General features: G+C 47.6%; 1 protein-coding gene across 1 annotated transcript in view; it reads left to right on the top strand.

Annotated features, from left to right (window-relative positions):
- Positions 1-13077, top strand: part of SYP (synaptophysin) — a 28599-nt gene extending 15522 nt beyond the window's left edge. Inside the window, exons 3-7 of the mRNA XM_083719723.1 lie at positions 557-681; positions 2562-2757; positions 3714-3905; positions 7721-8015; positions 10815-13077. Coding sequence (XP_083575849.1) covers positions 557-681; positions 2562-2757; positions 3714-3905; positions 7721-8011 — 804 coding nt within the window. The 3' untranslated portion in view covers positions 8012-8015; positions 10815-13077. The remainder of the gene's footprint in view (positions 1-556; positions 682-2561; positions 2758-3713; positions 3906-7720; positions 8016-10814) is intronic.
- Positions 13078-15054: the final 1977 nt, after the last annotated feature.

The raw sequence follows: 15054 nt of genomic DNA, 5'->3' as shown, positions 1-15054 counted from the left end.
AACAGCCTACACTTTCTCCAATAAAATGACAAGTGTTTCCAAAGGGAGTTCTTGTTGCATTTTTAAACTCTTTTATAACTCCTTCCCAGAAGTGCAGATTACTTATACATGACCACCAAGTAGGTTTGAAATCTATGCCATTTCTTACCACACGTCAACTTTTTGCTTGTGCAGTGCCATACTTTTTTTTAGCCATTGCTGATGTGTAGTAAAATGGGTACAATCATTTATGAAACCAGTGGGTTTCTGTGTGAACATTTCTAGGCCTCTTTCCTGCAGCTCCTCTTCCTGTCTCACGCACCACTAGTTGTCTTCCTACACGGAATAATACCATCCATATGTAAGTTGTCACATGTGATGATGCTAAATGGTGGTAAACCATGGCATTAAGACACAGGGATTTATGCTCGTGTAGGATTGTCACATCAAACTATGCTGGGAAGTCAAGCAGGATCCTTTGTTGATGAGGATCAACGTAGAAGATCAACGGGTTGTAGTGAAATGGCCCAGGATCCTCTGAGCACTGACATTTGTTGCCTCTCTCTCCCCCTCCCAGTTCTTTTCCATCTTTGCATTTGCAACATGTGGCAGCTACAGTGGAGAATTCCGCCTGAGTGTTGAATGTGCAAACAAGACTGAGAGCGATCTTGATATAAAGGTGGAGTTTGCCTACCCCTTCCGGTGAGTTGAATCCTCAGCAGCGATTATTCAGAGGCAGATCCATACAGTTTTATTTATTCGTGTATTTGAAAATTTATAACCCGCTCTTTCATAAAATATAACAAGGAAGCTTACAGCTTGTAAAATACAATTTCTTGTATTTTTTTATTTCCATTTATAACCACTTACTGTCCAAAAGAACAGAGTGGTTTACAGTAGATAAATCCATAAGCTTATATATACTGTAGCCAATAAGCACCATGAAACCGTGTCAGATGAGTCACATTACAAAATATATAAGCAATGTCCATATACATAAAGGTAATATAAAAACAGAACAAATCAGAGCGCGCCACAATATCAAATTTCCATCTATACAACATACAAACACTCACCATCCATTTCACACAACCATTCCCTGTCTCAAGCATCACCTCCATCAACCACTCATGCATAATCCACTCACACCCAACAACATCACAACCCACACACAACAGGTCATTGCCAACCACACACACATGCTCCTAATCTCTGAAGCACTAATGGACTCATGCCCAGCCCCCACTGAAAAATGTAATACTCCTCTCCCATCTCTCACCTGAGGGCCTGTACCAGAGCAGGTATAGCGCTGCTTCCATCCACTCACTCCCAACTACATAAGCATAAGATGCATGATACTGCACAACCTCAAAATCTGGTAAACACACACTGGTAGCAGACACAAACATCAAGCTCACACTCAGTAAGCGCACACAGATCCTTGCATACCATGGGGGGGGAAGGCAGCCCCCGCTATAGTGCGAGAAGGGCAGCTAATCCACCATCAAGGGCAAGGAATTTCTCCAACCACAGTGGAAGTGGTGACTGCAAGCCCCAAGCCCCAGCTGTTGGGAGAGGGGCTGTTCTCTCCACCTCCTGCCTTGAATTTATTTGTTGTTCATTTAACACTTAGGTGTGCAAAATGCAAACACAACCAACAACTTTCCCCAAAAGCAATTCTTGGTGCAATGCCTTAGCATTGTTTAAAGAACCTCATATAAGAAGGCTGGGAAAGACCTTGGCTTGAGAGCTGCTGCCAGTCAGACTAATCAGTGATTTGGTATAAGACAGGGGTCTGCAACCCGCGGCTCCGGAGCCGCATGTGGCTCTTTTACACCTTTGCCGGGGCGGATACTAGCGAGGGGAGGAGGCGCATTGTGCGCCCCGACACTCCCCACTGTGGCGGGCGCTGTACTGGTTGTGACGTCACATGGGGGCGGTGCGTGCGTTAGTCACGCGTACCGTCCCGACGTCACCTTCCCGCCCGCCTGCCCGCCCGCTACATTGTAAGGGGCATGTACGCTGGTCACTGCATTGAAAGGGGAGTGAAGAACACACACACACAAAAGGTAACTTGTTAATTTAACGTTTATTTCTATGAGGAGGAGTAATTCTGAGGGGTTAAACAAAGAAATAATAAAAAAGTGACAGAAAAGTTATTTTTATAATGACGAGTTTTGCAGCTCCCAGTTTTTTTTTCTTCGGAAACGGGTCCAAGTGGTTCTTTTTGTCTTAAAGGTTGCAGACCCCTGGTATAAGATATATCCAAGCACTCCTCCCCTAAGTCATTCATAATTGCACAATCCTCTAACTCAAAATTCAGCTTCTATTGGCACCAGATGTGTGTTGCTTTGGTGCAGAATTCAAACAGCCACAGCCTAGGGTATGTACAGCTCTGATTGGAAGGTGGTGGACTCTCCTTCCTTGGAGGTTTTTAAGCAGAGGTGGGATGGCCATTTGTCATGGATGCTTTAGCGGAGATCCCTGCGTTGCGGGGGTTGGACTAGATGGCACCTGGGGTCCCTTCCAGCTCTCCAGTTCTGTGATGCTATGATGACTCTCACTCTTTTTCTCCATCCCAGGCTCCACCAGGTGTATTTTGAAGCTCCTACTTGTAAAGGGAACAAGGATAAAGTTTTCTTGATTGGAGATTGCTCCTCCTCTGCTGAATTCTTTGTCACCATTGCTGTCTTCGCCTTCCTCTACTCCCTTGCCGTTATTGTAGTCTACGTATTTATGCAGGACAAGTACAGGGAGAACAACAAGGGACCCATGATTGTGAGTGCCCAAACTCCAGGGTGTGATGCAGCATAGACGTGGCTGAATGCAGGGACCCTTTAGGCAACTGCCCCAAACCCTGACACTTCCTAACAACCAGAAGCAGACGTCACAGCAGCACATTAGGAAAGCCTCTTGCCAGGGCCACCTCTGCCGTTAGACCAATGGCCATTATCAGTGTCTAACTCAGTACCATCAAAGAGTAGTGGCAACATTATGAGATAGTTATATTCTGGGCAAGGTGCTTGTTTTCCTGCCTCATATGCTGCAACATCAGGGCCATAAAACATTGTCTAGGGATGGAGGGAATAAGGCAGGGTTTCTAAAGTATTTGGACTACAGGAAGAAAGTTGAGTGAAGAACTGAAGTTCTGAATATTGATGTGCAGCTGGACTTTAGGGTGATGGTGACCCACCATGCTGGGTGCAGCCAGCAGTGATGCATGAGGGGCTCAGCAGGGGCTTGACAAACCATTTGTGTTTGTTGTGCTAGCTGCCTGGGGCTTTAGAGACAGTGGCTTGACTGTGACCAGCTGGTTAGTTTACTGCACACCAGAAATTCTATGTGTGTTTCCACCAATTCTGAACAGACCAGAAGGTCCTGGGAGCAAGTGTGAAGCAGGAGGCCCAAAGCAGCTAAGGAGCTTTGCAGCAGGAACTGGGTCTGGGTTAGGGGATCTGGACAAGTGGTGGGGGGAGCTCCATATTTAGCCCAAGCTGAGTGAGACACATCCAAATGGACAAGTATCACCAGCGCGGTGGTTTCACAGTGGGCCCCGGTGACTCCACCTCTTCCTGGATTTTCTTTGGACACTGGGTAGTGTCTTTGGTCCAGGGTCTGAGTACCACTGGGTCCTAACAATCCACTGGTAGCCACTTGCTTCTCCTACAAGGACCTGCCTCATCTTTTGGCAACCATAGTTGTAACCTCTTGCCCTCCCTCACCCCCCACTGCAGGATTTCATCGTCACGGCTGTCTTCACCTTCATGTGGTTGGTGAGCTCCTGTGCTTGGGCCAAGGGCCTTTCAGATGTCAAGGAGGCCACTGACCCTGACAATGTGATTGAAGGCATGGCTGTGTGCCGGAGTGAAGGCAACAAGTGCAATGAGCTGCGGGAGCCAGTCACCTCCGGCCTCAACACCTCTGTGGTTAGTCCTCCAAGCACTTACTCTGCTTGCTTGCCTGCTTGCTTGCTTCAATGTTTTATATACCCCTTAACTACTATAATCTCGAAGCAGTCTGCAAAGATACAACCCAAAAACAAAAACAAGTTAAAACTGTACAATGGAACCTCAGTTAGAATACCAGATGGAATTTTTAAAAGTCTTCAGTAGGTGCCAGAAGTTCAGCGGGGAGGTGATCTGTCTGACTTCAGGGGTTTATGGAAGGGAGTTCCATAAGATTGGTCCCACAATACTGAAGGCATGGCTCCAGGTTGATCTAAGTCAGGGGGGATTATGAACAGTGATTCCCCTGAGGATCTCAGTGACTGAGCCTAAGGACAGCCAGGGCAGACTCCTGAGCCCTGGAATGAAGGAGGATGGGATGCTGCTGAGCCCATAGGAAGGGCAACCTGTGTATATTTGTACTCTGGCCTCTAAGAAGGCATCTTATAGCCTGTGCTTTCAGTACCAGTTCCAGATTTTGGAGAGCCCTTGGGCAAAACACCCTCTTTCAGTGAGTCAGATGCCACACTAATGTTCTTGCGGTTGCTACTTGCTGCTTGCTTGCTTGCCAGGCAGATTGGTGCCCCTCCTGCTCCTCCCCTTCACCACCCCTGTTGTCTGGGCCAGAGCAAAAGGAGGGTGAGCAGTGAGGCGGTGGCAGGGGTGGAGAGAAGGAGCAGGTCCAGCGGCCTCATGCCAGTTGTTCAGTATGGGCCCTCTGCCAGTGCTCAGCCATGCCAACCCTAGATGCCAGTTCTGGGTGCTTTTGAGCATTCAGCTGCTGTAAACGTGTCTTATGTGTTTTGTGGTGGTGGTGGTGTGTGTGTGGTATTCATGTGTATATATGTAGTTCCGTATTTTGTAGGGTGGTAGATCATTCATACTGTTATGTTTCCTCAAAGTACCGCATTTTTCTCCCTATAAGGCGCACCGGTCCATAGGACGCACCTAGTTTTCGGGGGGGGGAATCAAGGGGCGGAAATGATCCCCCCCCCCCCGCAGCTCTGGGAGCAGCGGACAATTCCCCACCTCATAGAAAAGCCCGCAGAAGCCGTGCACCCTTTAAAGCGCTGCTTCTCCCCCACCGCCAGCCTCAAAGCGGGGTCAGGGAGCAGCGCGAAGGCGTCGCACGCCTTCCCGCTGCCCCTCAATCCTCTGTGGCTTGCGATGGGGGGAAGCAGCACCACCAGCCTCAAAGAGCAGACTCTCCTGGCTTCAGCGAAAGCAACGTGAAGCCTCCAGAGCGCAGGCTTCGGAAGCTTCGCATTGCTATCACTGAAGCCAAGTAGTCTGCATTCGCCCCATAGGACGCACACACATTTCCCCTTCATTTTTGGAGGGGAAAAAGTGTGTCCTATAGGGCAAAAAATACGGTAAATCTGCGTAGGACACCACATCTTTAATTTGGTTTTAAAATTAATCCATTTGAAACTTTAATTGAATAATCATTGGGGCCCATTTTAATCACTGGCAACAACTTTTTATCAATGGGACTGAGAGTTCTTTAATTTGGGTGAGTTTTGCTGGTGTTCATGTTAGTGTAAGAGAATAACAATAATCTATGCATGCAGTAATATGTGGGTATGTGTGTTTGCTAATTATTGATTGATTGAAGTTCTTTATCCACCTGTCAATAAATATTCTCTGGGAGACTTACAACAAAATGATACTAAAATATGATATACAAAGAATTATAAATAACAATAAAAATAAATTACAGCAAGAAATAAGAGGAAAAGATGTTTGCTTTCTGGACAGAATTGCTTTTGTTCATTTATATACATATTGCATATTTACTCAAATGTAGATCCCACTGAGTTCAATGTGGCACAGGACCCCAAGCAAACTTGAAGAAATAAAGCCTTAAAAGAGAAGCTTGGAACATTCTCTAATCTTATTTTATAATCTGCAAAGATGATGGCACAGCTGCTAGCTTTCAGAAGAGTAGCTGTGTTAGGGGAAACTGACAGATGTCAGTGCTCTGTAGGTAGTGCTTGAAGATGAAGTCCATAGTTTCCCAGGGTTGCCAGAACAGATTTCTCCCTCTCCAAACTGGCTGATGTATCAGTGGGGTGGAGGGGAGGTAATATTTGGCTGCTGTCTCCAGAGCAGTGACTAAGGGGGAAAGGGAAGACCCTCATCTTACATCCTTATCAGAATGTTTCAAGAAGCAATGGCTGAATCTCCATTGCCCCAGTAAGGCTAGGAGTCTTCCTTCCCTTGCCGCTTGGCCATTTACTGTCTTCTGCCTCACCTCATCAGTCATGCTGACCAAAATAAAGCCAAAGTGATTCTTCAGATGAGATATAATCTGGTGTATGTGCTTATATAAATCAACCTTCAGTTTGCAGCGGCAAAAATGAGTGAATGATGGGAGGCCTGAGATTTAATTTTTGTGAATGTGGCTGTTGGTGGGAGCCATTCCAAGGGAACAGCACTGCAGCAGCCCTTTAGCTGATCTCCTTGTGGCTAAGCACCCAGGAATAAGTGAGCTGCAATGTTTATGAAATATTAGAGCAAATGGTAATCTTCAAACTGTTGCAGGGAAACCTTTGGGGGTTTCCAAGGAGAAGGTCCTAATAAAGGACAGTCTTCTCCGGTGGGCACTTGCCCACTCGCACCCCTCTTGCCCTGCAAACAGGCAGCATCAGCTGAGTATTGGACGTGATCCAAGGGCAGGGGGAGGCACACACAGTTAATGTGGTTGTCTTCTTAAAACAAAACCATGCTCTAAGAAGCTCTAGGGTTCTTCCAGATTCTCTTCAGTGAGAAGACTGGAAAGACAGCAAACAGGTAAAGCACCTGGTTTCAGGTTTGATCCCCAGCATCTCCAGGTTAAGTTGGGAAAGACTCCTGACTGAAACTCTGCTGCCAGTCAGTGTAGGAAATACTAGATGGACTAAGATCCTAAGGGCTCAACTAACCCGATCTTTATCACTGAATCGGAGCAAACGTCAGTTGGGCTTTCTGCAGATTGACCTTTGCTCCAATTCAGTGGTAAAGGGCAGATTTCCTTGGGGAAAGTGGCAGGGCAAATAGGAAACTGCTCAGACCTGTGCTTTCCAGGCACGGAAGAAGTGGAAATGGGGACAAGCCCTAACTCTTTAGTAAAGCAAACTTGTGTAGGTTGCAGCATGTATGCAGGCAGGGTGCCCATGAGAGTTTCTTTGTTCTGCAAATGGGCTTCAAAATTTCCCCTGTTTTGCAGCATTAACATGCACGCCCACCCAGAGAGGCCCAAGACATTTTGCTGCTCGAGGCAAATCAAAATGGCAGTCCTCCCAGGAATGGTACTTTGCTAAGAGTGCTTCAACAGGTGGCAGCAGGAGCAGCATTGGTGGCAGCAGTTAAACCCCTCACCCGGCTTTGGGTGGGGACGATGCTGGGGACCAGCGCAACTGAGCTAGTGGCTGAGGGTGGCAGGAGTAGCAGTGGCTGGGCCCTCGCACCCCTCCGCCTCTGCCTCCTCTGCCCTGTGGGGTCACCGGGAGAGGCGCTGGGCCCAGGCAGGCATCTAATGGGGCTGCATCCACAGCTGAAGGAGGAGTAGCAAAGGCACACGAGACGTCCCTTTCTTCCCTTTCCAAATCTGCCACTCCTCCCACCTGTCTCCAGCCTACCACCTGAGGCGACTAATGGGCAGCCCAGCCCTGTGTGCATGTACACACACACACACACACACACACACACACACACACTTCCAGACAAGGCTTCTCAAATAGCAGGGAACTGGGATTGGTGAGGAAGGCTCTGCAATTAACTGTCCTTTCTCCACCCTGTCTTCATTTTGTCCCCAGGTTTTTGGCTTCCTGAACTTGGTGCTTTGGCTGGGGAACCTGTGGTTCGTGTTTAAAGAGACGGGCTGGAGCACCCCCTTCGTCAAGTACCCACCTGCCCAGGAGAAGCCGCCAGCACCTGAGGCCTTTGGCGACGCTTACAACCAAGCGCCAGGCTATGGGCAGCAAGACACGTATGGGCAGCAGGGTGGCTACCAGCCTGATTACAGCCAGCAGGGCTATGGGCAGCAGGGAGAGTATGGGCAGCAAGGTGTCCAAGGCGGGCCCACTTCCTTTGCAAACCAGATGTAGGCGGGTAAGTTGTGCTACTGGCTGGCTGGACAGGGAGGCGGGGGGGGGGGGAGAATTCTCTTCTCTCGCCCTTGAATAAGGCTGTGCAAGCAACATGTTAAAAATATTACTCTGCAGGAAAAGCTGAGTCCTGCAGTCGAGACCCATGTTCTGCAAATTAAGCACATTTGTGTCATTTATTATGGTTTTGCTGGTCATGGAGGAGGAACAAGGAGCTATGCAGGGCACTGAAGCGTCACTCCTTGACCACTGGAACCTGATCATCACACACCAATTTTATGAAAGGGACAGTTTGCAAGTCAACCTGTAGTTCTCATACACAGTCCTGACACCCTTTAAGACATGAACAACCCTCAGAATGTGGCACCTCAAAAGCCGTTGTGCAGAAGAGTGCACAAGCACAGGTGCCAGCTGAATAGGAATTGGGTGTGTGTGTGATTATAGGGAGAGGAAACCCAAAAGGTAATGTGCATCAGGTAAATACATCCGTGCCCCTTCTGCGATGTGAACAACTCCATGCAAATCTGGCTAGAAACACAACCAGATGAAATGACCTCACTGCGTTTCAAGCTACTAATGTGAGCATACCCATATTCAAATGCTTCCCCACATCCAAAGCATGCACAAAATAATAGCATGCTGCTCGCTGTTATGCTTTGTGAAGTAACATGGCATTTAGTAACAAATGTGGTCTTATTTGGCAGCTCACTGATATTTGGGACATGCACCTTTTATCCAGTTGTATATTATAGCAGCGTAGACCCTAATACACAGTTGTGCCTGAGGCTGAAAGGTGTGGAATCTAGAGGAGAATAACATCCTACACATCTGGACTGTGAGCATGTAATTCAGGTGAAGGGAACCTTTGGTCTTACAATGTTGCTGAACTACATCTCCCATCAGCCCCAGCAAGCGTAGCCAGGGATGATGGGAGTTGTAGTTTAGAAACATCTAGAGGGCCAAACATTCCCCTCACCTGATCTGGATTGCTTACATAATGACTGTGATCCCTGATATGAGAGCCTTTTGGCTACTGTTGAATGGTCTGTTGGTCTGTGTGTGGAATTTGTTAGTCTGTAGGTCTCTAGGCACATTTGCCCCAGATATCAGGTTCAGATTTGAACTCCATCATGGACTACAGAAGCAGCTGGCTGCTGCTAGGACTCCTTCTCCTCCGTTGGTCTTCATGGCCAGAAGCCTCCTCTGCCTTAGCCTGTCTCCTTCCCTGAGGAGTCGTCCTCAGCTCTTGGTGCACAGAAGGCAGCTTCCTAAGCCTGGCCACGGACCTCCGAGAGTCTAGAGACGAGGCTTTCTCAAACTGCTCTACAACACACTCTCAGCTGAATCAATAAGCAAAGAGTCCTTTGTCAGGATGTAAATGAAAGCAAGGCTTTATCCTTTGCATGCAGCCGTAAAGAATGATGTCAAGATTCCTTTGTGCAAATTTATATATGCCTTTGGGTCAAAAAGTTAATAGCAGCTCTCCTACCCACCCCAAATGAAATTGGGACTGTGGTACTTAGGGAGTGAGGGATTAAATTCATTTCCAAATTAAGCTTCCCCCTCCCTCACTCGCTACACACCCAAGTTGCAATTTGCACCATGCCTTAGATGTTTTGCTCTGCTGACAAACAACAACTGAGAGAAATGAATTCTTTTAATAAGTAAAATATCATACATGTGTTTTATGAGTTGGTGGGGGAGTGATTTTAATTGGTAAAATTGTGTATGCCATGGTCCCAGCCAGAAAGAAAAACCCTCATAATCAGAAATAAGAGAAAATTGGCTGCGTGTCAGTTTTCTTTGTTAACAAATACTGATTTGCACCAGATATTGAGCTAAGACACTCTTCAGAAGAGCTGTGGTAGGGGGAAAAGTTTGCCGGCTCAGCACTCATGCAAGTAGTCTGATGAAGTTTGGGCAACTGAGCCTGATACTGCTCTCTAGCAATGGGAGTTTATTTTATTTATTTTAAAACAGCTGGGCTTCTTGTCAATAAAAGCTAGCCCATATCTGAAATCCACTTAGTAGAGTTTCATGTCTTAAAATGCATTTTGTATACAACTTCCCAGTGTGAAAATAAAACTTTGCCCCTTAACCATTCAGACTCAGGAAGCCTATAAATTTCCGGCCAGAGCTGCCACCATTTGAGGGGACCTTTCACCAGGGGCCTTCCAGGCTCTTGCCCTAAGCAAGCTGGCCAGGGAGCGGGAGGGTGGGTGGCGCTGCCAGAGGGGCAGCCCAGCGCTGAAAAGAGAAGTACTGAGCAAAGCAGCTGCAGCAGACGCCGCCATCTTACCTGCCCCAGAATTCACCTGGGGCCCCACCCAGGGCTGGCTCGCCCATGAGGCAAGATAAGGCTGCTGCTTCAGGCTGCAGGATCCACGGGGTGGGGGGGGGTGGGGGAGGGCAGAAACAGGGAAAATAGGCTACATCAACTAGCAGTGGTGTGTCCTCCTGGGCCTCTGCGTTTGCCCTGTCATGCCAGGCCTGGGAGGAAGACAATCATTGCTTGGCACCCATTAGCCTCTTGGCTCTGGGCTGTATGGTGGTCTTCCAAGGCCAGGAGGGGTAGGGGTGACAATGCCGTGGTTGGGGACAACCCCTCCCCTAAGCCGCTGAGCCAGGAAGAGCCCTTCCCTCCACCCACATTGGAGAAACACTTCAGAGATATGTTTCAGTTCTGTTTAGTTGCTCCTGGGGGTGTTTTGTGTGGAAGTGTTGCTTCTGTCACAGGAAAGCTTCCTTTTTTTCTGTGTTCATCTACTTTCTCTCCTCTCTCTTTCTCTCTCTTTCCCCACAGGTCCCTACCCCCAGTAGGAGGCGTTGTGTGGAGGAAGCTACCATCCTGTCCCTGCCCCTCATGTCCCCTTGAGCAGGGGAAAGGGGGGGCTGGTGGGTGCTTGCACTGGGAGGGGGCTGGTGGGGTGTCATCCCTCCCCCTCCCAAATGAATGTAGATGTTTGTGCTGTTTATATATATATATTATATATATATGAGAAACTACAACTAGAGATAGACCGCCCCCTCTCCCATTGCCTCGTGCGCACACACTCTGCCCGATCTCATTTCCCACCCCTGGGACAGCTCTGTGACTTTACATGGCTCCCTTTTTACCCCTGCCATCTCGGCTCCAGACCCCCAGACTCCCCAGCTACTACTAGCTCTCCCGTCTCCTCTCTAACCTACCCCCGCCATTCCCTTGGAACCCCACCCACCCAATGTTGTGGAAAGCATGGCATGACTCTCACCACTCTTGGCACTTCGGCCCCAGCGCGTGGCAAATGCTCCTCCATCTCCCCTCCGCATGCCCCCCAGGAACACCAGCCGGTCGTGGGGGAGGGGTCTGAGATTGGAGGAGATTCAGTTGCCATCTTCAGTGTCGGAATGCCCGGCAGATTTGGGGTTTATTAAGGGGTTTGGGGTTCAATATTATACTCAGCGCTTTAATTAAGGTTTTTAACACTCACTTCTCCATTCCCAGCCCCTCCTCCCAAAAGTTTAAGGGTCAGGATAGAGGGCAACCAAAATATTGGGGGAAATTGTCTCCTGCTTCTCCTCCCTGTTGGTCTGTATTAGGGATGTGGGGTGTTAAAAGGAGGGTGATCCTAACGGGGGACCCACAGCACTGCTGTGTTTGTTACGGTTTGGAGGTTGTGTGTGTGCGTACGTAATCTCTGCAGAAGGGTTTATTCTGGAGGGGAGACAAAGGGCATAATGTGGGATGGGGTATCATTCCCACTGAGTTGTATTTCTGGGGGCTACGTTATTTCCCCCTATACCAGCATGTATGCCATGATCACCGGTGCAGCTTGAGGCCCACAGCTCAGGGCGGGGGGAGGACCAAGGGGGAGACTCTGTTATACATCCTTTCTCCTTTCCCCCCCTCTTTCCTTCTCCTTCTAAGATTGCATATTCAAGATACTTGAAAGTGGAGCCACCTGGATCCCTTTTCTCAACTCATTGTACTGACAGGGTGATTCAAGTGTGTCCCCACGACCTTAGTTCTGAGGCCGTTGTGAGAAGCGTGTGGGGTTTCTGTCAGGCAAACAGCCCAACAGGAATTGCACAGGACGTACAGATTGTATGAACTGACACCTCCACACAGAACCTGTATGTAGAGCTGCCATGTTACTTCTGAGCATCTGTTGTGGCTCAGAAATGTCTAGGTCCAAGGGGGAACCCAGGCAGCCTGGGCCTCTGCACAATTTCCACAGGGTACTGAGCCCGTTGGTGGTTCCACATACTCACAATAATTTATTATTATTATTATTATTATTATTATTATTATTATTATTATTATTATTTATTAGTATACTGCCCTTCATACACAGAAAGGAGGCCTATGGTTAATATGGGGATTTTGCTGCACCATGACAGTTGTGAGGAAGTGTTGTAGTTATTCTTGATTAATTCACATAGAATTGTAGGGTGTAATCTTGTGGTTGTGGTTTCAGGTCGTAATCTTTAGCAGTTAGCTGGAAGTTGGTTCCATCTGGGTTTACTTCCAAGTAAATTTGTTTAGGATCAGGATAATATTGATCTCCCCCACCCCACCTCTTCCCTCCTTCCCCCAGTCTCCAGTTCATTTCACTGTCTGATTTACCCTTCTCCCAATCTTCTTTTTCACCTCTTTCTTTTTCTCATCTTTATGGTTCTCTTCCTATGGACCTATTTCTTTTCCTGGCCTAACCCAAAATTCCTGCTCCTGTACTCTTAATCTGCAGCCTGTGGCCTCCAAACCCACCTGTTTTCCATAGCAGCCAAAGCATCCCCTCCCCATCTCCCTCTCCCAACATTCCCAGAGGCACTCTGACTATATATTACTCAGTGTCTGTGTATCTGATCGTGCCGTAATTGTGCGTTTCAGTTTGTCCGGCTCTTTGCCCCGGTCGATATCGTGATTTTTTCTTCCATCTTTAAATGACAAAAATACCAACGACAGCAGCAGCAAAATGACAGGAAAAATATGCATTAATCCCCCAAATCTGCCCCCTCACCCAAAAGGTATAGAGAAAAAAATGGATAAAAACCAAATAAAAAGGGAAAGAAAATGTATTAAAAAAATAAGTATTTGAAGTGTCCTTATTTTGTGTCGTTATTATCATGTTTTATATCTCTTAAACTCAAATGTAAGAATGAACTAAAATGGATGTAACCACCTATGTCCTGCAGACCTGTCCCCTCATGCCCTTCTGCAAGTTTGTACACCTGCTCAGGTAATGGATGCATTAGCAAATAATGCATTTGCATTTGTTATTTGGGAGCCCTATGTCTCCCAAAATCCTCCTAGTGAGATGAAATTGCCAAACCTCTTGGAGAAAGCCAATGCCCCTTTCATAGCATCCCTCTGGCCTCTGATTCACCCAGGCACTTCAGGTCAGTGTGAGGACTCGCCCACACTTCCGCTTACCTCTTTAGCACCAAATCGGAGCAAACATCAATCTGGAGAAAACCCAGTTGACATTTGTTCCCATTCAGCGGTAAAGATCAGGTTTCCTCGGGTGGTGGGGGAGAAAGCTGGGGGGACAAGGGCAAGTCTGGAATGAGCCCCGCTACTCAGCAGTTTAGAAAAGTATCTGCCCATCATAGCTTTCGGAAGGGTGTTTATGGTTGAACTGGTGCTGCTCACAGCATCCACACGATGCTATCAGCAATGAAATTGCAGTCTGAACTTTTTAAAACATTTAATCTCTCCCTCCTTTTTTACATTTTATATCCCTGCCCCCTGCTTAATGCAGAACATTTGATAAGTAAAAATAACTCAATATGCATCTGAAGTTACCTATGGTGTGGAAGCAGGTTATTGCATTTTTATTTTTGGTCATGCGGGTGGTAAAATTTTGGTTGGTGGGCTCTATTGCCACACCCTTCCCCTGCGCTAGCCATGTCCCCCCGGGATCCAGTCAGAAGCCGGGGGGGGGGGGTTCTGTAATGCTAGGATGTCCTGTTAAAGCAGGATAATTGAGAGGTATAACACTACAGTCTTTACCTTGACAAGGTTACTGTGCGGATAGAGCACAAGGATCCATCCCCATTTATGTAAATACAAGCTTGCATACTTCTGTGTCCGGTAGGGGCTGCTGAAAAACAGAAGGAACACCCTAGCCAGGCCTTTGCTGGTCATGCTTTACAGAAGTGATTTTGAGGAAACTGTGCCCAGGGTTTCTTAATGTTTCCTCACAGCAGTGCTTCTGAGCAACACCCATGTGTTTCAAATAGTCATGTGCAGGAAAATCCCATATTGTATCGCGCCCAATTGAAAGATGAAAAAATAGCCTTTCCTGACTGACTGATTTCTCCATTAAGCCCTGTTTGCTCAGGGCTGGGAGGAGGCTTTGCTGTAAGGCACAAACAATAATGCCATCAGCTGTCCTTCCAGAAACGCCAGCCACTTTGAAACAGCATTACATTTAAAATCTGGAACTCTGAGGTCATTTTGTTCTTCTTGCTTAGGTGTTTGTGAAAAGTATTGCAGGGAACCCTGAACCCTTGAACTTATTGGGGGTTTTCAGTGGTACAAACAGAGATGCCAACAAGCACCCGTAAATTATAGTTGACTATTCCTCCTTGTCTTCACTTGCAATAAACAAACCAGAAGCTGGCTGGAGGCCATTCAGGGGGTCAGGGGCAAGACTGACATCCATTGGGGCAGGGCCAGCACCCTGCATAGACAAAATATGCATGCAGGGGTGCCTGGAACAGTTGTGCAAAAGACACTGTGATACTTTGGCTGATGTGCACGGTTCTTCAGCATTGGGGTACTTGTGCAGGGCTGGCCGAGGTATATTGCTGCCTGATGCAGAGCAACAAAGACACATAGTAGGTAGCCAGGGCCAGTCAAGTTTATTTGGGGACTGGAGATGGAGAATCGCTCACCTCACTTAGCCTAACAGTAGAGCTGGTGCTGTGGAAAGGCTTTCTGAAAGTACAAGGTGAAACGTCACTCTTCCAACCTGAGGTCACAAGATAAGAAACAGTAAAGTACAGATGTAAGAAAGAAGAATCCAGCACTTCTGCCAAGGAGTTAGGGGTGCAGCAAA

The sequence above is a fragment of the Podarcis gaigeae genome (genome assembly GCF_964106915.1).
Source record: "Podarcis gaigeae genome assembly, chromosome: 17".
Lineage (NCBI taxonomy): Eukaryota > Metazoa > Chordata > Lepidosauria > Squamata > Lacertidae > Podarcis > Podarcis gaigeae.
This window is presented reverse-complemented; position numbering and strand designations above follow the sequence as displayed.